The sequence below is a fragment of the Ochotona princeps genome, chromosome 2 (genome assembly GCF_030435755.1).
Source record: "Ochotona princeps isolate mOchPri1 chromosome 2, mOchPri1.hap1, whole genome shotgun sequence".
NCBI lineage: Eukaryota > Metazoa > Chordata > Mammalia > Lagomorpha > Ochotonidae > Ochotona > Ochotona princeps.
Genome location: NC_080833.1, coordinates 105,501,056 through 105,529,044, shown reverse-complemented (window position 1 = coordinate 105,529,044; position 27,989 = coordinate 105,501,056). Strand labels below are relative to the sequence as shown.

Sequence of the window (27,989 nt, the reverse complement as noted above, 5' to 3'; positions counted from 1 at the left end):
CTACCCGCCCCCATCCACTAGGAGCAGGGTGGGTGGGTCAGAGTCCATCAGTCAGGAAGATCCAGTTCCTGAGGAAAGGACAGTTCCAGAAGGGTTCCGAAGGGAAGGAGGCGGGTCTAAAGAAGCCGCCCTCTGCACTCGATGGCTCCGCAGCAGCAGAGGAGCTCCTTGCCTTCCACGCTGCCCACCTCATAGTTGTAGTCCCAAGTAAGTTCTGTCCCAGCCCGGATTCTCCTGAGGAGGAAGAAAGGGGCGGCTGGTGTAGTGACGGAAGTGGACGTGTGGGTGGAGCTGGGTTGTGGACATTAGAGGGGCCCTTAAAATTCCAACGGGGCCTTGCTCCTCCTCAGCCACCCCCTTTGGTAAGCCCTGTCTTACTTGCTGGCAAAGAAGGCCACCCAGGGGAAGCGAAGATCATGAGTGTCCACGAAGACATTCTGGACAAACAGGTTGGGGCTGCAACTGTGCTGCAGATGTATGAACAGAATAAAGTGAGTCGCAAGAGAAACTGAGTCTGGCTCTGTGGGGTCAGAGCTGTGAGGGAAAGGATGCCACCTGCACTCCCTATCCCACAGGACAGGTTTGCAAAGCATACTACATCTTTGAGATCTGGAAAGCACAGCAAGGAAAGGGTAAAGGTTTAGGTAGGAGCCTCAAATAATTAGGTATCTGAGGACCTCCAGGGGGTGGGAAGGGGTCTTACATTGAGGTAGCGGCCCAGGTTGCCTTCCAGCTTGGCATCAATGATGTAACAAGACTCCTCACCATCGTAGAACTGGCGTGTGTTCTTACGAACTGGTGCGCTGTCCCCCTTTTCCACGGAGGCCATGTTGGTTGACTTAATGGCAATCCCATGGGTCGATTTAAGAGCAAAGCCTCGAGTTGATTTTACTGCCACCTGGCGCTTTGCTGGACCTGGAAGAGAGTGGGGTTAGGGCCCAATCATGACCAGCCATGTCACCCCCCCCTTGTGTCCCATATGTTGCCACTCAGGGATACCAATAGCTCAGGACCCAAAGACCCCAAGCAGCAGTGTTTTCAAGCCTGATCAGATATGCTGGACTACGCTGCTGAAGGAAAGTCCCTTTTCTGGGAGAAGTGAGGAAGGAGACATAGCAGACACTATTAGTACTTTAGCCTGGGGACTGGCGTCATGGCTCAATGAGCTAATCCTCTGCCTGTATGGCTGACGTCCCATATGGCTTCTGGTCCTGGCTCATCCACTTTCCATCCAGCTCCCTGCTTGTGGCTTGGGAAAGTGCAGAGGAAGGTTCACATCCCTGGGCTCCTGCACCCACGTGGGAGACCCAGAAGAAGCTCCTGAGTTTTAGCTTTGTGGCCATTTGTGGAATGAACAGCAGATGGAAGACCCCCTCTCCGTCTCTCCTCTCTGTAAATCTGCCTTTGCAACAAACATAAATAAATCTTAAGGAAAGGAAAGTTTAGCCCGGAGTCAGAGAACCTTTCAGAGAACCCTCAACTCTCAGGATTTGAATCTTCCCTCCATTCTTTAGTTTGCTTAAGAAATATTCCATCCCAACTTTCCTGTTGTTGGGTCCTACCACTCCCAAATTTTTTCAGGCTACCAGATATGTTCTTTTTGTCCTCAAAGTCATCCCCTTCGGAGCCAGAGGAGATGGTCTGGATGTCATCGCTGTCCACTGCCGTGGCTGCAGTCTGGCCAGCAGTGGGCTTGCGGCTGGTCCCACTTTCCCCCTCACTGTCTGTGCTGCTGGACAGCGTCAGGACGTCCTGCGAGGCAGAAGGTTGACAACAAGGAAGAGTGAGCAGGGAGGTCCTTGCTCTTACCTGTGGTTTGACAGGGGGCTGAGAAGGTGGTAAGAAGTAGATTAGAAAGGAATGAAAAATGTAAGAGGTGAAGGCTGAAGAAGCAAGAAAAGATCTGAAAGCAACCACAGTGAAGGGTCTGCAGGAAAAATGTTCCACACTCCTGCAGCTGGACAGAGGCTGGGGAAAGAGCCAGCTGGCTAAGGTCACTTACATCGGCGCCAGGCTGAGCAGAGGCCGCGAGTCGCCGGCTCTGGTGCAGACTCGTCTTACTTGGTGGGCGGCGAAGGCCTTCTGGTTTCACAGGCGAAGGATTGTAACCGTAATTTCGAGAGCTTTCTGTAATTCTGACGTGGAGGAAAGAAATGAGAGAGGAGCAGGTTATTGGTTATCTCTTTGGTTTCTTTCAAAGACTGGAAAGAGGCTGGAAGAACCGGCGCTTACCCTGGTATCTTGTTTCGGTCATCAGGGTCCTGGAAAAGGTAAGTGGTAAGTTAACCTCTTTCATTGTCAAAAGTCATAAACGCATGTCTAAACTTTATTTCAGCTGACCTCCAAACTATATTAACCTGTGACAGCCAGTGAAGAGAGATGGGTCTGGGGAAAACACCCTGTAACCTGACAGTGATAATCATATTCTTGTCACCAATATTCATGGCAGGAGTTACTTTAGTCCTTTCCAAAGGTAAGGCATGACATTCATGGAAAAAACAAAATGAACAGGATCTAACATAGACCAAAGACATGTAATAAGCTTAAACATCGTCAAAGGTGCATTAAAAAGAAAACTGCTTTTATCACTGAGAGGCAGAGCAACAGTGAAAGGGGGTGAGCTAACTCCCCACAGAGCCCTGGGAGTAAGGTCAGGATCATGGTACAACCAGGAACTCCACCCAGTCTCTGGTTTGGGTGGCAGGGGACCCAGAAGCTTGGGCCATTATTGACTGCTTTTTCACACACATTAGCAGGAATCCAGGACTAGAACTGGTACTCTGATGTGGGATGCTGGTGTTGTGCACAGTGACTTAAGCTGCCGTGCCACAACTCCTGCCCCTAAGATCAGTTTCTGTAGCAGAGGGAAGCAATGACGTACAGAACTTGAAATCCATTAAGTTAAAAAAAAAAATCATTCATAAACTCTTCATTTTGAAATTGCTAAGATAACTGGCTGAATAAAGAGGTGACCAGGTTGTCCTAGAAATACCCACCAGGTAAGTCACTGCAGCCACAGAAAAAGCTGCCTACCTCTTTCTTTGCTTGCTTCATGTCTCCCTCATCCTCGACACCCAGTGCTGACGTGGAGGACTTCTCAGCTTCCCCTCGACCGCCCCCAGCACCACCTTCGCCAGTCTTGAAGGAGGAGCGGCTATCAGAGTCAAAGCCCCCGTCGGTGACACTATTGCAGCTCAGCCAGGAGGCCACCTTGTTCTTGGGTGTCTCCTCGGAGGAAGGTGGATTGCAGACACCTGCAGGGACTAAGGGAGGAGGGACAGGGACATGTGGTGGCCCAAGGTCTGGGGGACGGGAGTCCTTGGCAGGCATCTCAGAGAGTCCGTTTTCCTTCTGGCCTCGGGTCTGCCTCCGCGTGGCATAGCTGCGCCACACTGAGCTGGTGCTGAAGTCCTCATCCTTACAGAAGTTATCATCTGAGCTATCGTCATTGGACTCCTCAGGGTCTTCTGTACCACTGTTGCCATCCTCCTGGTCCTTTAAGTCTACACCACTGCTGTCAGAGGAACAGGGGGCATCACTCTCATAGCCTTCCTTGAAGTTCTCCACGCTCTCGATATGGTCCAGATTGGCAAAATACTCATCACCCATTTCCAGGCCCTCCTTATCTGCAAAGTCATCAGTCAGGATTTTGCCTGAGGATGAAGAGAATTAAAGGCCTTCTAGGGTTATGGGGTCCTTTTGCAAACAGGAAGTAAGGGTCAATCCATCCATACCCAGTCCACCAGCATGGAGATAAAATGCCTGCATTAGTCTCCCATTTTTCTTTGGTGATACCTCCTTCCCTGTAGCTTTAACTGTGTCTTTTCTGTATATTCCCATGTCCTCTTCAACAAGACAGTTCTCACTAAAACAATACTCTAAAATAATCTTTGGGCCGAGTGACATGCAATGATGACACACTGGATGGTCGTGTCTCTCCTCTAGGCCGTTACCATGTCCAAAAATATTCTCCCTTTTCATTTTTGTCTTTACGGAGCACTGTGGCGCTCTCTGGTTCACTATGTGAGCACACCACTCACCATGTTCTCTAAGAAGCAACCCTGGCTCCTCTCTTAGCTCACATGTCCAGCATTTTTTTTTCCTATGTTCAACTTGTCTCTGGTTCATTTCCCCACCATGTCCCAGCCCCAGGAAACAACCTTTATATTCCATCACCAACCTGCATAAATACAAACAAAAGAGCCTTTGGCAATGTCATCCAAGCAGCGAATACCCCAGCCCTTGTTCTGTGTCTTGAACAGCTGTAGGCGAACCTGTAGTCCATGCTGCACCAACCGATTTGTGCACATGTTTGGGTCACATTTGCAGCGTTTGTTACACTCATACACCCTGGGAGAGCAGAATGAAAATCAACCATGACACAAGTACTAGAAACCCACAAAAACAACAGCTACAATTAATAAGTTATCATCACCTACAATGTGTACTGGGAAAAGGTGGAAAATTAGGTAACGAGTTGAGTGGATTTACTGAAGTGCTGGGGTGCTTTCACTCATTTGGGAACATAACTGATGGAGTAATCTGGAAGGGGAGAAAGTGATATATATAGCCATGTCTGAAATACTGAATGCCAAAAGCTAAGTGAGAAACTGGAGAGAAGCTAAGAAAACTATGATGTGATTAGATTACAGAGCCATTAAAATAAGTATACAGATGGTGTCTGCAGAAAAAGATGCATTCTACAGAGAGGTGAGAAAAGCAGAGCTGATGTTCTGAGTGCTGTAAAGAGGAGAAAGTGGTACTGACAATTACAGGGAGCCTTTTCTGTAAAGCTGGTTTTCACCGTATCACTCAGTAAACACTAAATACCAATAGCTGCACTAGACACTGGGAACAATGAAAAAGGTCATAATGTCTACCTCAGGAAGTAATCATCAATCTAAGAATCTAACAACTTAATTCTTCTGAAAACAAACTATTAAAGCTAATCAGAGGGATCTCGTGAATAAGAACATTAAAGGAAAGAACAGAGTTACACTGATAAGACTGAAATTGTTATGAATACAATGTTTCTGCTCTATTTGCTTTGTTCTCCAGATTTCCCTTCTTATCTTCTTGGGGGTAAACTGAAAGGAGACCTTTACCTCTGGAAAGACGACAACAAAACTAATGTCATATCTTTTTGGATAAAGAGGGTTAAGAACAACTCTACTCACTCAACAGCTATCTGTTTGGGTGCCATGTAAATGCCTTACACACATTTTGTTATTATATCCTCAAAGCAGTGCTATCATGATGTCATTTTCTTTTTTAACTTTTTTATAAAGTATAGTGTGTATGTAAGAAGAACACACAGAAAAGTCTAGAGTCAATGGACCTTCACAAACTAAACATACTGTGTAATGAGCATCAGACAAAGAAACAGTTGATTAGGTTTCTTAAAACCCTTTGGGGATGGGGATGTTGTGCCAGTATTGTATGTTCTACAGCTGATAACAGGATTAGCACCAAAGTGGAGGGACCAGAACCTGAACTCAGGTCTACTAGCAACAGCAATGATATTAAGTATCATCTGCTTATTTTGTGGGATAGTTATTCCATGCCAGCCACTGAGCAAGCCTCCTGGAGTCAGGAGCTTACTCTCTAACGGAAAAGAAAGAACCAAACCCAGTCCACACAGTTGTCATACACACTACAGAGAACACAATCACGGAGCTCTACAAGCAGACGAGGACGTGAGGCTGGGGCTTAGCGTGACCAGGGAAGGTCATTCTGAGCAGGGAGGTTTAAGAGTGGGAGCTGAAGGTTAGAGGATAGTGGCAGGATGCCAAGAACAGGGCTCCCCAGAGGCTGGCTGGCGAACACGGCTGAACTGCACGCAGGAACTGTGAAGAGCATCCATGTGGCTGCAATCACTCTGGGTTAGGGAGACAGGGAGGTACCCAGCACAGGATTTTGTGGACCCAACACTAGCAGAATCAAAGTCAAAATGAGAAGCTATTACAGAGTTTCTGGCAGGAGAGTAACATATTTGTGGCTATTAAAAAGAATAACTGTATGCATTACAAATACACAGAAAATATATAAAAGACACACAATGTAATTACCATTCAGCAGCATTTATAAAATCTAAACATTGTAAGTCAGAAATTTGCTTATCATTAAAACATAAATGACCCAGTGACCTAACTTCAGTATCTGTCTTTCCCTTGGTTGTCTACTTTCCCCTCTCGGCTCTCCGTCAGCCTGTCCCCGTCTTGGCTCCCCTTAGGAGTTGCTCCTGCTGTCATCCACCCTTCCCCAGCACTGCCTATGGCTGTTGGCGGTATGCCCTCCTCCCTTCACTGCCACCTGGGGGATTTCCTTTGCTTTTTTTTTTTTTTTTTTTTTTTTTTAACAAAGTCAGATATACGGAGAGAGGAGGAGAGACAGAGAGGAAGATCTTCTGTCCGGTGATTCACTCCCCAAGTGAGCCACAACGGTTGGTGCACGCCGATCTGATGCCGGGAACCAGGAACCTCTTCCAGGTCTCCCACACGGGTGCAGGGTCCCAAAGCTTTGGGCCGTCCTCGACTGCCCTTCCAGGCCACAAGCAGGGAGCTGGATGGGAAGTGGAGCTGACGGGATTAGAACCGGCGCCCATATGGGATCCCGGCGCGTTCAAGGTGAGGACTTTAGCCACTAGGCCATGCCGCCAGGCCCATCCTTTGCTCTCCTTTTGACTGCTTCTGAACTCTATACTTCCCTCTTCCTTGTTTTGGTAAACAGTGCCAGTAACTTTTTCCTTTTTTTCTTCCCTTAGTACTCTCTGAAAAAGGAAATAATGAAATTCTGAGATACTGCCCATCTAAAGTACATCCTCAGCCTATCTTCACAGAGCAGTAAGTTCCCCTTGGAGTTCTGGAAAGGTTAACTGCCCTCTTTCTGTATTATTCTGGAAAGGCTGGAATAACTTCACATCTTTAGTTTGCTTTTCTAGAAGCTTTTAGGATTTTTTTCTTTATCCTCAATGTTCTCATTTTTGACTGTCTCTTTGTAGGATTTATTTTCACTCATGCTAAGACCTCACTGGCCCTTTGGAATCACAAACTCTTCAATCACGACAATACTTCTTAATTTCATTTATTAGTTCACACGTTCATACCTATCAGCTCACCATGATCTATCCTACTCCTTCACTGCCTTTTTCTTTTCTCCATTTCTCACGCCGCCTCTACCTCCTTTGCTCAAGCACTCAGTGCCAGGGTGCCTTGGGCTTACTCCCAGTGCCCGCTTCTCCATCATCAACACTCTCTCTGGAAACACGGTCAAGCTGTCAATATGACTTCTATGCTGACAACCACTAACCCTTTATATCCGGCTCTTACACCTCTCTCTACAAATTCCCCTGCCTTGTTGACATTTCTTCTTGAATTCTCCAGGAAGTACCTAAAATTTAACATGTCCCTAACAAAAGCTGAATTTCAAAGTTGTAACCCTTCTGGGTCTTCTATTCTAGTAGAAGACACCAACATCCACGTAGTTGTAACTGTCCTTGATTCTGTCCCTTTCCTCTCATTCTCACCGTTTAAGGTGCCCTAATCTTTCATCTCCACTGCCACCTTCATTCTAGTTTCAGCCCCAGCTACTACTACCATTCCCTTGCCTATATTCCTGTAGTTTTCTGCTAACTAGTTTCCCAAATCCTGCTTTTGCTGCCCTAAGATCTGTACTCCACACAGGAGCCACAGTAATCCTAAATAGGCAGATCATATCACTTGCTTAAATCCTTTAAGACATTTCTTTCTGCACCATGAACCTGATTCTAATTTTTTTTTTTTGGCTTACAAAGCCCTATAATCAGGTCCCCACCTACTTCTCTGAATATATTTCACTTCTATAGTAAATCGTACTTGGCTGGCACATTCATCTAGCTATGAAGTTGAGATCATTTGCTGCAACAGAAAATTGGCAGATACTATTCATTCCTTCTATGTTGTCATTTCAAGGAAAGCCCAAGAAAGAAACACATGCCTGCTTCTATGTTCTATTTCTGGTTTTAATTTTTAAATTTCTGATGGTTCTTACAAGCACATGAGGTACCCCAGAATCCCGTGACCACTTACCCTGTGGGCAGACACTCTTCCAGTCTTTTGTACTGGTAGCCAGAGTTAGGGTTGATTTGGCCTCCTGGGGTACAAGCAGTAGCCTGGATAGTTAGCTGATGGCAGACACACTTAGATCTGTATAAGACAGAAGGATATGACAACTGGAGCTGTGAGAAATAATAAAAGGATGGGAATTTAGTAGTAAAATTTCTTTTCTCTCAGAGTACTGACAGACATGAGATAAAGAGACAGAATGAAACAAACTGGCAGATAAGAGAATGAAAGAGTGGTATGGTGGGAAACAAAATAGAACGGGGGAAGGATCAGAGCAGTGTTAGAGAAGGCAACAACAGGGGCCACACTGTGGACAGAGGGCTAAGCCACTACCAGCATCTCACACCAGAGTGCAACTCCAATCCCAGCTGCTCCCTTTCCAGTCCAGCTCCCAGGTAACGTGCCTGGGAAGGCAGCAGAAGATGGTCCAGGTGTTTGGGTCCCCGCCACCCACGTGGGAGAACAAGATGGAGTTCCTGGATTTGGCCTGGTCCAGCCCTGGCTGCTGTGGCCACTGTGGAGTGAACCAGTACATCTCTGTTTCTCTGTCACCCTTCCTTTCAAGTAAATAAATCTTAAAAAAAAAAAAAGAACATACAGCAAAGCCTGGGTACCCAGGGTTATTCAGTGGGGCCTGTCAAGACGTCAGCCTTCTGGTCTCACAGCTTTCATGGAGACCATAGGGCCTGAGGTCCTGCCCAGCAAGGGAGTGAAGGAGGGGGGCGGGGAAGCAGTACAGACAGATGGCAAAAGAAGTGAAAACAATGACCACCACCAGGAAGTCGGGGTGAAAAGCAGCAGTTCCTCCACAGACTCACTTGTCCCGACACCCATCCTTGCAGTCGCAGCCAACCAGAAACTCAGGGCCTGTGTTAATGAAAACACCCTTGCCCGGGATCCGTTCCTTGCTGTAAGCCACCTGTGGTGGGGGAGTTGTGTCAATCTCATTGACACAGGACAGGGGAACATCCTCCTTTCCATAGGTGATGTCCAAAATATAGTAAAAAGGCTTATAGGGCTGAAACTTCCGGTCCACAAGAACATAGGGATCCAAACAGAACATCTCCAGGAAGAGGAAGTCACAGCCAGTTTCAAACAGGTAGCGTTCAATCTCCTGCATCGTCCGGAGGCAGAGGCCACAGGGGGTCTTATAGATGACATGGAAGCCCATTTTGCGGTTAACCCGGCGCCGGGCTGTCATTCGTCGGAAGTCATATAGCAGCGGGACGAGCAGCGGGTTCTTGCCCCGGTACTGCTCATTTCTCATGGGTCGGATCCGAGACAGACAGGTATAGCTGCAGACATGAGGTAAGTAGAAAAGTTTCTCCATGGGGGCACGGTAGGAGGGCTCCGCTGGGGCCCGCTCCAGCATGCCATGGAAGGCTGGGGGTGCGGGAGGAGCCGGGGGGACTGGAGGTGCTGGGGCAGAGGTTGTTGAACTTAAAGGTGATCTGCAAACAAGAGGCAAAACAGGAGGTTAAGAAGGCATCCAGGCTGCTTGGGTTACATAAATTATCCCTCCGGCTAGCTAAGTCTTTTCTTTCCTATTTTAAACAGCAGTGCCTATAACACTAACGGTAACACAAGTCAGACTGTTCCTTGTCGTATCAGACCTGGATAATAAAAACTCTGGTTACTCTGCACTGACCGATAATGTCTCTTTTCAACACTAGGCCTTTCCCTTAAGTCTATCAGCCTAAAAATTATGGAAGTGCAGGCCAGTCTTCCACTTGGGCTTTCTGTCTGCATGCAGCATGTCCTATAATGCCCGTGATCGCTCCTGGGACTCCAGGAACGAGATTGCAGTGTTTCCTTTCTACTACAGCAATGATGGCAAGAATTTTCACCAAACTGGGGCTGCCTTTGTGATGCTGTGCATGAAGCCATTACCTGACATGGGCACCCCCTTGGAAGTACCAGTTAAGAGTCCCTTCTGCTCTGCTTCTGATCCAGCTCCCTGCGAGGCACCCGGAAGTCAGTGGAAGATGTCCAAAGGGACTTGGGCCCCTGCCACCCAGACGGGATCCTGGTTGGACTTCTTGGCCTCTGACTAGGCTCAGCCCTGGCCACCGAGAAGTAAACCAGCAGATGAAGATCCCACTTCTGTAACTATCTTTCAAATAACTAAGTAAATATTAGCAAACAAACAAACCCAAAAAGCGTTACTAACAAATGACCTTCTTCATTAATAAACGGCATACTCCCAGGCATTCAGTTCCAAATTCAATTATTCTTACCTCCTGTTTCTAAAAAACTTCTATGGCGAAAGCTTCCCTTTTAAGTCCAAACTCGTCACCATCATTACCTTAACCTAAACCCCTTGGAGTCAAGGAACTTCCTCTCCACAGTGACCACTCAGCCCACACTGCCAACCTACCCACAGACAGCCCGAGATGTTCTCACCTATATGCCTGGTTCGCTGCAGGCTTCCCAGCAGCAGCACTCTCACTGAGTGCAGGGGACGGAGGGGAGGAGTGACCAGAGCCCACAGATCCTGGTCGAAAGGATGTGCTCTTTTTGGCTACCTGCTTCCGTGATTGAGCAAGCTGGCTTTCCATGCTTTTAGGGGATTTGAGAAGAGATCAAATAGTAAGGGATACAGGAAATGGGATATGCAAGAAACTGAAGATCAAGCAAGGAAGAGCACTCACTCAGGGTCACCTATTTGAGGGGACGGAGCTGGAGCAGGTGGAGCTGGAGGAGGCTGCGGGGGCTCCATTGGCTTGAACTGGGTGCCAGTACTGGTCAGATCCTGTGTATACTGGACAACAGGGCCTTTGCTCCTCACAGCACCTATAGAAAAAAGGAAACTGATCACTGAGAAGAGAACGCTGTGTCACTTGTACTCATTACACACCTAGCCCTCAGCTTATATCACAACCAAGCAGCAATGGAAATGTTTCAAGTGTGTGCTAAGGCTCGGCTCCCACTCTTAATCAATGCTAGCGACCAGAGGTGCTGCATACACTGTTTTGGTCCTTACGTAACAATTTATCTTCCTGCTTCAGACAATTCACCTCATCAACTAATTAATTATATATTATTTTAGTGAATATTAAAAAAAAATTGCTTTTTTTGGATCAAACTACCCTGGGGAAGGAGGAAATCAGTAAGTATTGCAGAAACATGGGCAAACAAAAGCAAAAAACAGACTGGGCTTTAAAACAAACTCACCACAAATAACGCCTGAAAGAAATTCTCACCTAGAGAAGAGAGGTAACTGCTACTATCCGAATCTAAGCAAAATGTTTCAGAGTCTCCTGGGACTGTTGAGGAGAAATCAGAGCCATAGCCTATGGAGGCAGCACCACAAACCCATCACCACTACAGGGAACAAACTGGGGCACACGTCCTGCTCCCTCTGGGCCTGCAATGTCACCCTGGGAAACAAAGGGTAACCACAGTGTCTTGCCCCTTTACTGTCTGGCTCTGCTTCTTCCCTCCCATGAAGGTCTCTCAGGACGTACCCATATTCGGACGTGTCCGGAGTTGTCCTCCTTGTTTCTTCTCCAGCGTAGAGGCTGAAGAAGTCTTCATGCTGAACATGGGCTCCAGTCGTGTGGAGCCTCGATAGATCCACTCACATCTTTTGTCATCCTGGGGAAGAGGAAGGGAGAGTGGGGGAAAGAGATGAGTCACCTGCCAGCTGTGGAGAACACTCGTTCTATCTCTGGGCAATCTCCTCAATGAGCCCAGTTCTAATTCCAGCAGCCCTGTTTCCCATTCAGCTCCATGGCTTGTGGCCTGGAAAAGCAGCTGAGGATGGTCCAAAGCCTTGGGACCTTGCACCCGCGTGGGAGACCTGGAAGAAGCTCCTGGCTCCTGATTGGCTCAGCTATGGCATTGCTGCTGCTTGGGGAGTGTGTCAGCAGACGTAAGATCTTCCTCTCTCTCTGCTCCTCTCTGTATATCTGACTTTCCAATAAAAATTTAAAAATAAATCTTAAAAAAATATATTTATTTTGAAAGAGTTAGACACACACACAACCTCATCTGCAATCCCCAGATGGTTACAATGGCTAGTGATGGGCCAGGCCGAAGCCAGAAGCCAAGAGCTTTATCAGGGTTTCCAACATATGTAGCAGAGGGCCAAACACTTCAGCCATCTTCTCTGGCATTTCCCAGGCCACTAGCAGGAAGCTCATCTGGAATGTAGTAGCTAGGACGTGAATATGGGATGCTGGCATGACAGGTGGTGGCTTTACCCACTATGTCACAATACTGGCCCCAGGAAACTAATTTTCAACAACCTCCATATGGTAACAAAATGGCCAACAGGGAGAACAAACAGGAGGACAGAAAGCAAAGCTGCAGAGCCAGCACTGTCATGGTAGGTTCAGCGACTGCTTATGTCGGAGTCCTGGCTGGAGTCCTATCTGCTCTGCTTCTGATCCAGTTCCCTGCTGATGTGCCTGGGAAAGCAGTGGAAGATGGCCCAAGGCCTTGGAACCCTGCCATCCTTGTGGGAAACCAGGATGCAGTTCCTGGCTCCTGGCTTCAGACTGGCCCAAATTTGGCCATTGCAGCTAATTAGGGAATCAACCAGTAGATGAAGGACTTCTCTGTCACTTTGCCTTTCAAATAAATACATCTTTAAAAATTAAAAAAAAAAAAAAAAAAAAAAAGAAAGTGATGGATTAACTGTATAATCATCCCATTATAGCCCTTTTCCAGAATTCCAAGGAAGAACAGTACCAAGAAGAGGATCCTGACGAGGCTCCCATCCACCTCTTCAACACGCGACTTCCACCAGGTGCCCTCCCACTCAGTCTTGATAAGTTGTCCACTCTTGAGCAGCACCATGGGGCGGTTAGGGTAAGCAGTGATATATTCCTCTATGAAGTCTCGGCAGGAGATGTCTTCTATGTCCTCCCAAGTCTTTTTCACTGTCCCAAAGAAGAAGCAGAGCTGAGAGAGGGCATGGAGGGCATGTCTTGATAGGAAAAAAAAGAACAGCAAGCAGACATCTGGTATTTTTCAAGTAGGGGAGGGAGAGCAAAAAATGAAGAAACCATAATCTCAAAGGAAGCAAAACCAAGACCCCTCATAAGTACTGGATCTAAGTAAACGCACTTACAAATCAACCAGCACCTAACCACCAGGTTAAGCACCTGAACCACCAGGTCAAACACCTGTCCTCTCAGGTTAAGGTACTCTGTTTACCGTCATGTTATGTGGAAACACAGCCATGGTAGCTGATGCTTCTGCAAGTAAAAACCCATTGCCATGGCAGCAGTATGTTCCTAAGCCAGAGTACTGCACACAGGGGATATGCTAAAGCTCCACCTAGCAGTACTGTACGGAAAGCAACATACAGACCACAGGCTTAGACCAATATCCAGCCTTGGCAATGAACAGGAAAACCGTACCTCCCAAAGAATATCAACCAAATGTATGCTCTTTTGAGACTGGAACACTCAAACCCTGGGATTTTTCCACAGGGAATCTTAAGGGGAAACATACACACACACACAGTAGAGGAGGAAATGACAGAGCTAGGGAGAGGTAGGAGGACACTCACGCGGCCGGCAAATGGGATACAGTTCAGACTGTGTGACGTAGGATGCGTAGCCATCATCAAAGAAAATGAGGAACCTAGGAAAGAGGAAGAGCATTAGAAATTACCCCATGCACCGCTGTGTCCACTAGGATCCCACGAGCCCCTGGCCTCTGGATCACACAGGGCATGCTTCTTACTCCCGTCACCAAGAGACCCACAATTTTCTTTTAATCTAACCAATGTATCCACACTTTCGCAACATCCATTTATTCTTATTTCTCTAACATATTCCCATGCTGCTAACCTTTTATTCCCACTTGTTCCTTTTACATGAATTCCCTATTTTCCTAATAATTCATCAATTTTGATTACTCTCCTAGTTTTCCTCCTTTTGAGGAAAAACCAACCAACCAACCAACCAACCAAAAAAACAAAACAAAACGAAACAAAAACTATATGACTCCTGTGGCAAAGAATGAGAAAAGGTTTCTGGGTCCTGGGGACTAAAAGAGAGATCTGGACTGAACACAGAAGCTTCTGTGTTCTTGGTCTCTACTCCCTGTAAAGTCCTCTGCCCAAGTACCTGAGCTTGTTTTTGACGTTTGGTGTTTCGGCTACAATGCCAGCATAGAGCCAGACCTGGTTCCCATCTTTGTATTTGGCCACCACTCGGCTGCCCACAAACAGCTGTTCAGCAGGAGGGTGGTAGTCATACGCAATGTGGTTCCCTGACAGTAGACTTTTTCCTTTGTTGTCAAATTTCACCTTGTACTTCTTCCCTGGCCCTGAGTAATTAGAAAGATAAATACAATTTTAGAGGTCTGTCGGTTTTAGTGGAAGCTCTGGCTGCTAGGTAAAATATAAAGGGAGAGGAAGCACGTGGCAGTGGAGCCCTGTGGGTGTCTGTGGCAGTGCCACCTCTGGTTGAACATACCAACTGTCTGGATGGCAATCAAAGTGCCTTTGTGCCACGTCTTGGTTCTCTTCTTGCCCAGAATCCGCATGCTGACTACCAGGTCACCATCTCTGCTCAGCTCACTCGACATCTGACTCAAGGTTCCTATGGAAGAAAGCAGAGCTGTTTGAACAAGTTCTGCCACAGGAAAGGGAAAGGTAATGAGCACAGTAGTCACTAAGGAAAATTGGGCAATCTCTGATCCTTAGCCACTTTGGCTGTTCCTCCGGCCAAGGGCAGAAACCCAAGCAGATAACTGTGCTGACAGGAGAAACCTGAATAACAAGGGAACACAGATAATTCAGGAACGTCTCACCCCAGTGAAATGTTTCCCACTTCTTAACAGGAACAACACTGCCACTCATTAGACAGTAGGCAGCATTTATAAAGCATTTTTCTGAAGGATATCTATCAATTCTACAAAGTTTCCCTCTCAGACAGTTTAATTTACTCTTTTCCCACATCTACACTGGAAGAGGTGAACAAGAGTGTGGCAGCAGCCTAAAGGAAGGGAGCTAACAAGGTATAAGGAGAAAATCAACACAGACTAGAAAATCAGCAACAGTGTAACTGGGACTTGACAACTACTTAAGGACAGTAAGTCTGGCAAATTAAATCAATCAGAAGACCAAAAAAGTAGATAACAAAGAACAACAAAATCACACAAAGAATCGTATACTGACCATGGACATACAGCCAGCTTCTATTAACAGAGGTAACAAAGGATTCTGAAACCATAAAGTGAAATCAGCTTTATCTATGAAATCTCTACAGGCATTCACCTCCCATCTGTACCAGATACTTCCCGACCCCAACCTTTATGCAGATCCTGGGAGCTGCTCTTTTTGTTGACAGCGTCCATGAACTTCTGGACATCCTGAGCTGATTTTCTTAAGGCAGCCATGGCCTCACGGAGCTGCAGGGAAGGTGGTGAGGGAAACAAAATTTGCAGCACGGGTTAGAAATAACTTCAAAGGAAGAAAAACTGACTTTCAAAAAGCAAACTGGAATGAGCTATGCTCAGAATCTTATGGCTACATTTATCAAACAATATTGTCCTTTCTTATAAACTTTGTTAGACATCAACTTTAGGAGGATTTTGTTTACTAATCTAAACTAGCTGAACATAGCTAAACTCTACTTCCATACAGCACACTGTGTGCACGGCTTCTGGTAACTTCTTTCTTAGAATGTCTACTAGAGAACTACAACCTACAAGGCTGATGATGATTTGAGTAGCTGATGATTAAAAGTTCTTTCAATACTCCTATTATCTATCACTTCTCTATGACCCACTCCAACTCACCTTCTGATCTTTTGGAGTTCTGCTCCCAGCATCACCTAAAGACGAAAAGAATTCTACTGAATGTAAAAGACTTAGATGAATTTCCAGGAAACCAGTAACTAAGTTATTTATAGCAGTATCATGGAAGTATTATCAATACTGAGAACCATATATACAAACATATAAAAGTATTTAAAAGTTTGGAAACTTGGGCCCAGTGTGATGTTCTACTGGCTGGATCCTTGCCTTGAAACCACTGGGCTCCCATGTGGGCGCCAGCTTGTGTCCCGGCTGCTCCACTTCCTGTCCAGGTCCCTGCTTGTGGCCTGGGAAAGCAGAAGAGTATGGTTCCCTGCACCTGCACAGGAGACCCAAAAGCTCCTGGCTGCTGGCTTCAAATCTGCTCAGCTCCGGCTATTGCAGTTGCTTGGGGAGTGGGCCAGCGGACACAGAAAATTTCTCTCTGTGGATATGACTTTTCAACAGAAATAAAATCAATCTTTAAAAAAGTCTGGAAACGACAGGGTTTATTTTTGAGTAAGATATTTGGACAGGTGGGCTTGCATTTTTCATCATTTATTTGAATTTTAAAAAATATTTATTTATTTTTGTTGGAAAGGCAGGTTTCCATAGAGAAGGAGAGACAGAAAGATCTTCCATCCACTGATTCACCCCCCGCATGGCCACAATGGCCAGAACTGAGCTGATCTGAAGCTAGGAGCCAGGAGCCAGAAGCCAGTAGCTTCTTTCCAAGGCTTTGGGCTGTCTTCGACTGCTTTCCGGATCTGGATGGGAAGCGGGGCTGCTGGGACATGAACTGGCGCTCACATGGGATTCCGGCATGCAAGATGAGAATTTAGACATCACACTACCACAGACAGGCCCTATTTGAATTCTTATGATGAAAATAAATGCAATTTAAAGTAAAATGGACAATTTAAGCAAAATCCTTACTCTTTCTTTTTCTTTTTTTTCTTTTTTAAATACATATTTTATTGGAAAGTCAGATATAAAGAGAGGAGAGACAGAGAGGAAAATCTTCCGTCCTCTTCTTTCAGGTCTCTCTCAGGTCTCACCTTGGGCTGTCCTCAACCGCTTTCCAGGCCACAAATAGGGAGCATGTAAGGGAAGTGGGACCGCAGGGATATCAACAGGAGCCCATATGGGATCCCAGTGTGTGCAAGGCGAGGACTTTAGCTGCTATGCTGCTGCACCGGGCCCTCTTTTTTTTCCCCTAAGATATTATTTATTCGTAAGGCAGAATGACACAGAGAGATTTCAATCTGCTGGTTGACTCCTCAAATGGTCAGTACAGCCAGGCATTGTCCAGGACAAAGCCAGAACCCAGGAACTCCAATCCTACATGACTGGCAGAGTCCTAAGTACTTTCTCAGGTATATTAGCATATAACTGGATTGAGAGCAGAGCAGTTGGCACCTAAACCAGCACTCCAGTATGAAAAACAGGAGCTTAACTCACTGTGCCAAACCACTGACCCCAAATTCATATTCTGGAGCAGCACTGTCCAAGGGAGCTGAGCACAACAGAAACGTACTGTACGTGCATTGTGCCATCTGGTGGCTTCTGGCTACTAAGTGCACATGAAATATGGATAGTGGAACTGAATGAATCATAGGTTTTAATTGGGGTATAATTCATATACCACAAATTCTTTAAAATGCATAATTCTGTTTTTAGAGTATTTGTAAGATTATGGAAACAATCATAACTAGATAATCTTTGTCACCACAAAATGAAATCCCAAACCCATTAAACACTTACTCCCCAATTCTCTCTCCCATCAACCTGGGCAACTTCAGTCTACTTCTGGTCTTTAAGGATTTACTTGTATAATTGCATTTACTTGGGCATTTCATTTAAACAGAACCATTCATTATGTGGTTTCTCATCTGAGGTTCATCTGTATTTTACCACATGATCAATACTCCATTCCTGTTCATGGCTGAGTAATAGCACATCCTATGAATATACTACTTGGTTTGTTATCAGCAGTTTTGTTCTTGGGTTGTTTGTAATTTTTGGCAATTATGAATAATACTGATACGAACACTAATTGGTCACCAGTTTTAGAGATTTAGAATATACATTTAGAAATGAGATAATTTGGTAGTCTAGTGGCGTGGCTATATCCTTTTCTTTTTTTTAACACTTTTTAATTTATTTTTATTGGAAAGTTGGATAGAGAAGAGGAGAGACTGAGAGGAGGATCTTCTGTCCGATGGTTCACTTCTCAAGCGGCCACAACAGCTGGAGCTGAGCCAACCCAAGGCCAGGAGCCAGGAGCTTCTTCCAGGTCTCCCACGAGGGTACAGGGTCCCATGGCTTTGGGCTGTCTTCGACTGCATTCCCAGGCCACAGGCAGGGAGCTGAATGGGAAGTGGGGCCGCAGGGATTAGAACCGGCGCCCACATGGGATCCCACAATTCAAGGCAAGGATTTTAACCACTACGCTACCGTGCCGGGCCATAAATCCTTGCTTCGCATGCTCTGGGATCCCATATGGGTGCTGGTTTGTGTTCTGATTGCTTCCACTTCCCTTCCAGCTCCCTGTTTGTGGCCTGGGAAGGTGGTGGAGGACGGCCCAGAGCCTTGGGACCCTGCACCTGTGTGGGAGACCTGGAGGAGGTTCCTGGCGTTGGATTGGCTGAACTCAGACTGATGCAGCCACTTGGGGAGTAAACTGGCAGGTGGAGGATCTTTCTGTCTCTCCTCTCTGTAAGTCTGACTTTCCAATAAAAATAAACAAATCTTCAATTAAAAAAATCTAGAACCAGTTAAACCGCCATCTGCAATGCTAGCATACTCTATGGGCACTTGGTGAGTCCTGGCTACTCCATTTCTGATCTAGCTCCTTGCTGAGGTACCTGGGAGAAGCAGCAGAGCATGGCCTAAGTACTGGCGCCCCTAAATCCACATGACAGATCTGTGCAGTTCCAGGCTCCTGGCTTTAGCTTAGCCCAGCCTCGGTGGTAGTGGACATGTGGGGAGTGAACCAAGACAATCACAAACAATTTGAAAGTAGATTTGTAACAATTATGCTTGGCAGATGCTGGTCAGTGGTCATGTGACTAAGCCGAGTTCTGGGGAGCAGAATAGAGAGAGCATAAGAGAAGGGATGAAATGTTTAAGGTAATCAAGGTAATAACGCGTGTCAAAGGTCTGGATTACAAATCAAGCTCTGTAGTCCATGCTGAGGTATCACTGTTAAGATACTGCTTGAAAAAAAAAGAAAAAAAGGATACTGTTTGAGACACTGGCATTCACATTAGTGTGTCTGGTTTGAGTTTTGGCTATTCTGCTTACAATTAAGCTCCCGGCTAAGGAGCCTGGGAAGGGGGTCAGCATGCTGAATTGATGTTTCTAGTGCTGACATTCTGACTTCACTGTGGCCATTTGGGGGAGTAAGCAGCGGATGGTCCCAAGGCTTTGGGCCGTCCTCAACTGCTTTCCCAGGCCATAGGCAGGGAGCTGGATGGGAAACAGGGCTGCCGGGATTAGAGCCGGCACCCATATGGGATCCCGGAATGTGTAAGGCAAGGACTTTAGCCACTAGGCTACCAGGCTTGGCTGACTTTTTTTTTTTTTTTTTTGTAGTAATTATTGGGCCCGGCACGGTGGCCTAGTGGCTAAAGTCCTCACCTTGAAAGGGCCAGGGTCCCGTGTGGGTGCTGCTTCTGATCCCGGTGGTTCCACTTCCCATCCAGCTCCCTGCTTGTGGCCTGGGAAGGCAGTCGAAGACAGCCCAAAGCCTTGGGACCCTGCACCTGTATGGGAGACCTGGAAGAGCTCCTGGGTCCTGATTGCCTCAGTTCCTGCTGTTGCGGCTGCTGGGGAGTGTGTCAGTGGATATAAGATCTTCCTCTGTTTCTCTCCTCCTCTCTGTATATCTGACTTTCCAATAAAAGTTTCAAAATAAATCTTTAAAATAATGGCTCAAGTTGTTGGCTCTCTGCTATCCATGTGAAGATCTGGATTGGGTTGGTGGCTCCTCTAGCTGCTCCAGCTCCAGCACTTGCTGAGAACTGGGAGAACGAATCAGTGCATGTGAGGTCATGTGTCTCTGTGCTTCTCAAACATAAACAAAATATAAAGAAATAAAAATGAAAACAAGTAAATAAGTTACAGAGACCAGAAGGAACCAGAATAGCATACCTGAAATGCTGAAAGAAAACAGAGTGGGTAAAGCTACCACCTACAGTGCTGGCATCCGACACAGGTGCCCAGTTCAAATCTCAGATGCTCCATTTCTGATCCAGCTCCTTTATAACACAGCAAGGAAGGCAGTGGAGGGTGGATCAAGTGCTTGGGCTCCTGCACCCATGTGCGAGACGCAAATGAAGCTTCTGGCTCCTGAGTCCAGCCTAACCTGGCCTGGCTTGGCCACTGTTAATCATTTGGGGAGGCAAAGAAGCAGATGAAAGGCCTCTCTGTACGTTTCTTCCTCCATCTCTGTAACACTCCCTTTCAAATAAATTAAATAAATCTTAAAAAAGAAAAAGAAAGAAAACTGTCAACCAAGCATTTTGCATCCCAGACTAACAATGACTGAGAGAACCCACTGTTACTGGAACCATACCAAAAGACCTATCAAAAGAAATCCTTCAAAACACTCGATGGAAAAACACACCAATAAAAGAAAACATGAGATGGTAACTCAGGGCCACAGGAAGGAATGAAGGGCAACAGAAAACATGTGGTAAGTACATGCAGTTTTATTTTCTTTTTTGCCTTACACTAAGCTTCTGGCTTTGAACATAAATACATTGGAGAACAGCACTAGATAGGAAGAAAGTAAAAGTAGAGATACATTGGTGCAAAGCTGCTATATATATTAAGATTTATTTATTTTAGCTGAAAGAGTTTTCAAAGAGAAAGGAAAGAGATGATGAAAGAAAGAGAAATCTTGCATTCGCTGGTTCACTCCTCAAATGGCTGCAGTGACCGGAGCTCAATGTCCACAGCTGGGAGCCAGAGTGTGTTCTGGATCTCCCTCTCGGGTGCAGGGGCCCAACGCCCTGGGCCATCTTCTACTGCCTTCCCAGGCCACATACAGAGCTGGACCAGAAGTGTAGCACCTGGAACTTGAACTGGTATCATGCGGGATGCCAGCATAACAGGCAGAGGATTAGCTTTCTATGCCACTGCACTCCCTTCCACCCCCCATCAAAGCTGCTTTCATTTACAAGTATTACTTTTGCATGAACTTGTAATAGATGATGATTAGGTAAGGATGGAATTACTGTTTAAAAAAGTAAAAGCCAAAAACAGATGAATGAAAATGGTTTAGTAAAATATTGTTTAAAAAAAAATGGAACACGTGTAGGTGATACATTGTGATATTGGAAAAATGCAGCAAAATGGAAAATTATAAATCTATTCATATAGATTAACATTGTGAATGGACTCAATGTTCTGAAACGTAGAGAACAAGCAGAGTCTTAACAAAGATAAGAAACAGGGCCTGGTGCAGTGGTTCATTTGGTCAGTCCTCCCCCTTCAAGTGCCAAGATTCCATATGGGCACTGGTTCGTGTCCTGGCTGCTCTACTTCCCATCCAGCTTCCTGCCTGTGGCCTGGGAAAGCAGTTGAGGACGGCCCAAAGCCTTGGGACCCTGCACCCATGTGGGAGACTCGAAAGAAGCTCCTTGCTCATGGCTTTGGATCAGCTCAGCTCCAGTCATTGCAGCTACCTGGGGAGTAAACCAGTGGACTGAAGATATCTCAGGCCTGGCATGATAGCGCAGCAGTTAAACTCTTCGCCTTGAACACACTGGGATCCCATATGGATGCCGGTTCTAGTATCGGCAGCCCTGCTTCTCATCCAGCTCCCTGCTTGTGGCCTGGGAAAGCAGTCGGGGATGGTCCAAAGCCTTGGGACACTGCACCCACATGGAAGACCCAGAAGTAGCTCCTGGCTCCTGGCTTTGGATCGGCGTAGCACCGGCCATTGTGCTCACTTGGGGAGTGATCATCGGATGGAAGATCTTCCTCTCTGTTTCTCCTTCTCTCTGTATATCTGACTTTGCAATAAAAACAAAACAAAACAAAACAAAACCTTCCTCTCCCTTTTGCAAATCCTCCTTCCCAGTAAAAATAAATAAATCTTAAAAAAGAAATGATACAAACTATATTTTGTCTACAAGAGATACACTAAATTCAAAAGAGAAAAACAGAAAGTAAAAGACCACCACACAAACAACTGTAACAGAAACGGGAAGGCTAGGGTAGGGTGGTGTGGTTCTTGGCATGTTTGCCTCCCTTACAGAGAGCCTGGGTTTGTGTCTACCTCCGCTTCCAATCCTGATCCCTGTCAATGTGTTCCCTCAGGAGCAGATCATGGCTTGAATACTTATGTCCCTGATACTAATGTGGGTGACCTGACACCCCAGCTGTTATGCTGTGGGCACATAGTGAGTGAATCAGCAGATGGGAGCTTTCTCTTTCTCTGTCATTCTGCTTTTCAACTAAAAACAAGACATAACTAAATGTGGTGATATACCATCTTAATGGATATAACTCAAAACTGTTAAAAAGGCAAAATTCCTCCAGCTGACTTCTAGAATCAATACAATCCTATTAAAAATACTAGTAGGTTGTGTGTGTATGGAGAAGTGTTTAGAACCTGACAAGCTGACCCTAAAATTTATATGGACATGTATGAAATATCAAATAAATTTGTAGGACTTAACATTTATTGATTTCAATACTTACCATTAAAATGATAGTCATTAAAACCTTGTTACGCTGGTACAGACATTTAGGTCACTGTGACAGGACACAATTCAGAAACATTCCATATAGCGATTAAGCAGATGAATTAATTTTATCCTAACATTTATTTATTTTTTTGAAAGGCAGACTTACACAGGTATGGGAGAGAAGAGAGACAGAGATCTTCCATCTCCCATTTACTCCCCAAATGACAGAATATATAAATATTTAGTTATTTGAATTTTTATATTTTACAGGGTGCATTTAAGCTGCAGCTTTGAACACCTCCATCCTTATCAGAGTGCCTGGTTCTGAATTTTGACTGTCCTCTCCTTCAGCTTCCTGCTAAGTACATCCTGGGACACAGCCTGTGACAGCTCAAGTAGCTGGGTTTCTATTACCATATGGCAGATTTGGGTTTAATTCTCACTCCTGGCTTCAGCCTGGGCCAGGAAGCATTGAGGAACTAAACCAGAGGTGAGATTTCTTTACTCTTTTTTAAATAAATAAAAGGATGAAAAAAATTAATAAAGGGTACAGGTTGGTACAATGGCTCACTGGCTAATCTTCTGCCTCCAAGTGCAAGGATCCCACATGGGCACTGGTTTGTCTCCCAGCTGTTTCACTTACCATTCAGTTCCCTGCTTATGGTCTGGGAGAGCAGTAGAGCATGGCTCAAAATCTTGGAACCTTAAACATATGTGATAGACCCAGAAGAAACTCCTGGCTCCTGGCTTTGGGTCAGCTCAGCTCTAGCCACTGTGGCTATTTGGAGAGTAAACTGGAGGACGGAAGATATCTCTATCTCTCTCTCTCTGTAAACCATCCTTTCTTTCCATTAAAAATAAATAAATCTTAAAAAAAAAAGGTAAATAATTTTTTCAAAAGAGAAAAGATTTGAGTAGGTAATTCTTTTAAAAGCAAAAAAACATTAGTACAAAAAAATCCTAAACAAAAACATTCAACAATAGCTATTAGAAAAATACAAACTAGAATGACAACATGATATCAACAGCCATCCTTGCTTTCTCTCTCTGCAACTCTGCCTTTCAGCTAAAAAGGCTACAACCAGGAGAAAGCACTGTGACACAGCATGTTACGCAGCTGCTTGGGACACACACACCCCGTATTTGCAGTGTGTTTGAGTTCTGGCTCCTCTGCCTCCAACCCAGCCTCCTAATGCATCCTGAGAGGCAGCAGGCGATGCTTCAGGTGCTTGGCCCCCAGCTCCTGCACAGGAAACCAGATGCAGCCCTCAGGTTCCTTATCTTGACCTATCCTAGCCCGAGCTGGTGTGGGCACTGGAGGAATGAACCAGCAGATAAAGATACCTGCCCCTGCCTTTCTCTGTTATGCTGCCTTCCAGATAGATGGAAAAAAGACAAAAACAAATAACTGCTGTGCTGTTTTCTTTGCTTAAAGTGGGGGGGGGGGGCAAAAGTTAAAAACTAACAAACTGAGTCAGTGCTGAGGCACAGCTGGTACCGGCATCCCATATGGGTGCCGGTTAGAGTCTTGGCCCCTCCTTTTCTGACCCAGTTCCCTGCATTCCCTGTGTCTGGGAAAGCAGTGGAGGATGGCCAGGAGCTTGGGCCCCTTTCACCTAGGTGGAAGATTCTAAAGAGGCTCCTTGTTTAGAATGATCAGTTCTGGCCACTATAGCCGTTTGCGGAATGAACCAGACATTGAACTCTGCCTTTCAAATAAATAAATCATTTTAAAAGAAAAAGTAAACCCTAACAATACTGAGTATTGGCAAGGATGCAGAGACCTGAAATTCTCATAATTTCATAGTGTGCAACCCTTTTGGCAACATTCAGGTTTCTTTAAATTAAGCCTATTTGTAATCAAAAGACCTACCAATTATACCCATTGGCAGAGTCCCTCCCCCCTGAAATGAAATACAATACTCACATAACACATAGCAATATTATTCATAGTAACTCAAACTGAAAATAACCCAAATGCTTATCAACTGAAGAATGGACAAAAAATATCTTGTATATTCACATAACATATTATTCCCCTCAAAAAGACTAATCTACTGATCCATGACACACAGCAGAATTTCAAAGACAGTAATAGATTGTGAATCCAAATGAATAGATATTATATCATTGTATTTATATAAAATTTGTAGAAAAGGCAAAACCACAGAAAAAGGAAGCAGATCTGCTGGTGGAAACAAGGAATACTGACAGCAAACTGGCAAATGGAAGTTACTGAGACAACGTAAATGTTCTGCAATTACATTATTGCATAAATGTACCAAAACTCAAATCATATCATCAAAACAAATTAATTTAATGATAACCATCAATAATAGGAAAAAAGTCCTGATCCATTGTTTCGGGATACATAGATGTTAACACCACCAATAAAGGAAGAAAGGGGGGAGGAATCCCAGTGCATATGGGACTGTGTCACATAATGTAATTAATAAAAAAAAAAAGGAAGAAAGGGACTTCAGAATAGAGTTCACACACAGAGCGGGGGAAGACACAGCACACAGGGACAATCAGTCATAATGTTGCAATTTTTTTCTGTACTAGATGAATTTAGCTTGGAATATCAAGTTAGTAACTGGTTTCTCATCTCTTTTACTATCGTTTAACTGTCCGTACTCCAGCTGAGTCCTACAATCTTTTTATCTGAAGCCCCAGCCCTTACCTGAATCGATGCTGAGGACTTCATCATCTTCATCAGGAATCTCAATTATTTCTGTAGGCTGGGAAGCCTCATCTTCAGAGCTACTGTCTCGGTACTGCAGGCCCAGCTTGGAGTAGAAGTCCTTCACCAAAGACTCACAATTAGTCACTGCCCTAGTATTGGAACACATACAGGGAAGGTCAATGCCAGCACGGAGAGCCCAGCTGCAGGGCCCATTAGAATTCAGACACATAACCAAGCAGATGGTCCTCAGCTTGAATGTACCCCATCGCAAAGTGGCCCTGCTTAGAATTCAGAATTTCTTTTTACCCACAGAAAAAAATGTTTTAAATAGTTTTGTTTTCGGACTAGTTTCTCAAGAATTCAAAGCACAGTCACCTTATCTCTTATCATTCACAGAGCACTGGTTCCAGAATTCCTCCTTAGATATTCAACTCTCTCACATAAGATGGCATAATATTTGCATATAACCTGAGTATACTTTCTTGCATACCTTAAATCACCTCTAAATTGTTAATAATACTGAATAAATGTAATTATCATTAGTTGTTATATTTATTTTGCTATTTTGTGTTATGTTTATATACGTTATATGTTTATGTTATATATTTTGTTATTTACAACATAAATGCAAAGTAAACTTACTATAAAGTTGCATTGCTAAGGGAATAATAATAACAACAAGGAAAAAGTCTATACATGTTCATTAAAGATGTAATTATTTTTTCAGATTATTTTCCATGCACAGTTGGATCCATAGTTACCTAGGGTCAACTCTCCTTTCAAACCTACTTTGTCATTTACCTTGTTCTGAAAATACCCTGTAAGTAGGGTACCAGAAACCAAATACAGGGCGGGGTGGTGGTGGTGGTGGTGTAGAAACTTACTGAGATTCCACAGTTATATCAATACCATAACAGTTTACAATTTCATCCTCCAAATGTACTTACTAGGGAAACAAGACAATTATTTTAAAGTGGAGCACCAGAGGAAGGGGGTGGGCAGTGTAGTGCAGTGAGCTAAGCCACCGTTGGGAATACTGTATCAGTGCCTGAAATTGACTTTCAGCTTTGCTCCCCATTTAGCTTCCCGTTAATGTGCCTAGGAGGCAGTAGATGACTACAAATCCCTGCCACCCACAGGGAGCCCTGAGGCGGTTCTTGGGCCTGGCTTCGGTCTGCCACAGTCTTGGTTGTTGCAGCCATTTGGGGGATGAACTAGATGGAAGAGCTATCTTTTCTTTCTCTGTTGCTCTTTCAAATGAATAAAAAACAAATAAGCATGAAAAAAAGCGCATATAACGGGGAAGGGATTCAAGACTTGCACTCATCTATTTTTAAGGATATATTTGTCTTGAGAAATGAAAAATCTCTATATAGGTAAACCTAACGTCAGATTTTGGACCACTCTGACAAAACGCCAAATTCTAGACATCTGTATTTTGCAATGCATGAGGTACTTAGGTTCAGCAGCATGAACCACTCTAACCAGACACAAACACCCTTCTACTCTCAGGTGGCGCTCACCTGGAGGCGTCATCAAAGAGCTGGTCGACTAGGGCCACCTCGCTCTCTTTCTGTAACACCCAGGTCTCCAGCTCGGCTAGCTGCTTCTTGCGCTGCTGCACACAGTCCATCTTCTCCAGCTCCTCATCGATGAACTGCCGGAGCTCCTCCATGGAGATGCCCAGCTCCTCCACCACCGCCTGCTGCAGCTCGGCGATCTCCTCAGACTGCACGGCAGCCGCGGCGGCATCCAAACCCACACAGCCAGGGAGGGACGACATGCTTCGGCCCTCTGCATGGAACAGAAAACTAAAGAGACATGGCACTCACCACGCAGAATCGCAGCTCTCTCGGCTACCTGTTACTCCAACAGCCTGCACTCCCCTCTCCATCTAAGTGACACCAACACCAAACAGCCTAAGACCCGAAAGTCTGAGAGAAGTCCCGAAGCACAACGACGCATCAGGGAGCTACTTGCAGATGTTTGCAGAAACCGAACAGAACTATATTTCTGGGATCGGATGCGTTCCCTTCACGGATGAGAGAAATCAATGTGAACCCCGCCTCTCCAGTGGGGAGGGAGTGGATTCCAACTCCTTCGGCATCTTCTCTATTGTTACTAGTTTCCCATACATTACGACGCTTCTATTTTAGCTACTTTTAAAGTCAAAACTATTTATGCATACGAAAAAGCTTGCAACGAAAAGGCTTCCCCGAAGGGAAACAACCCAATGCCCCCACCCGGCGGTGTTAACTTTTTTCCCTTTCTGATGCCACAATGCTTGCCGTCCGACCCTAACGCCGGTTCCCGGCGGCGCCTCCATTTTTCCTGACGACACGCGGGACCTCGGCCCGAGCTGGAGGCGCATCCCACCCATCTGCAAGAACAGCTCCGTCCCGTGCCGGCTAGCCTCTCAGACTTTCTCCTCACGCTGGCCCGACCTCCTCCCACCACATCCCAGAGAAGCCTTCGCACTCCAAATACCTCAGTGACCGGTATCTCCCACACCTCCCAGCCGTCCCAGCTGCAGGCGCTCTCGGGGATCGACCCCAGACTCACGAGGCGGGAATCCTCTTCGATCCCCAACAAGAGACTCCGAAGGGAACGGGAGCAGGAGGAGGGGAGGGAAAGCGTGAAGGAGGGACGGAGAAGCCAAAGAGACGGCCGGAAGTCAGCCTCTAGCGCCGTTCCGGTTGCCGCGACGGTAGCCTGTCAGAGTCAAACGCAGCGCGATAAGGC

General features: G+C 45.5%; 1 protein-coding gene across 5 annotated transcripts; it reads right to left on the bottom strand.

Annotated features, from left to right (window-relative positions):
- Positions 1–9: 9 nt before the first annotated feature.
- Positions 10–27,989, bottom strand: SETDB1 (SET domain bifurcated histone lysine methyltransferase 1). 5 transcript variants are annotated; one of them, XM_058660215.1, is made up of 23 exons: positions 27,735–27,988; positions 26,771–27,058; positions 25,245–25,396; positions 15,864–15,898; positions 15,374–15,473; positions 15,241–15,285; positions 14,537–14,662; positions 14,186–14,387; positions 13,624–13,697; positions 12,798–12,988; positions 11,570–11,699; positions 10,754–10,895; positions 10,506–10,661; positions 8,921–9,553; positions 8,067–8,183; positions 4,181–4,350; positions 3,034–3,653; positions 2,233–2,261; positions 2,003–2,135; positions 1,587–1,752; positions 704–915; positions 379–467; positions 10–234 (listed from the first exon to the last, which is right to left on the bottom strand). In XM_058660215.1, the coding sequence occupies exons 2-23, from the start codon at positions 27,028–27,030 to the stop codon at positions 117–119; spliced, it is 3,900 nt and encodes a 1,299-aa protein (XP_058516198.1). In that variant the 5' UTR covers positions 27,031–27,058; positions 27,735–27,988; the 3' UTR covers positions 10–116. The 5 variants fall into 5 exon arrangements, with proteins under 5 accessions (XP_058516198.1, XP_058516199.1, XP_058516200.1 ...); XM_058660216.1 differs by having other exon boundaries at positions 26,771–27,041; XM_058660217.1 differs by lacking the exon at positions 10,506–10,661 and having other exon boundaries at positions 27,735–27,989.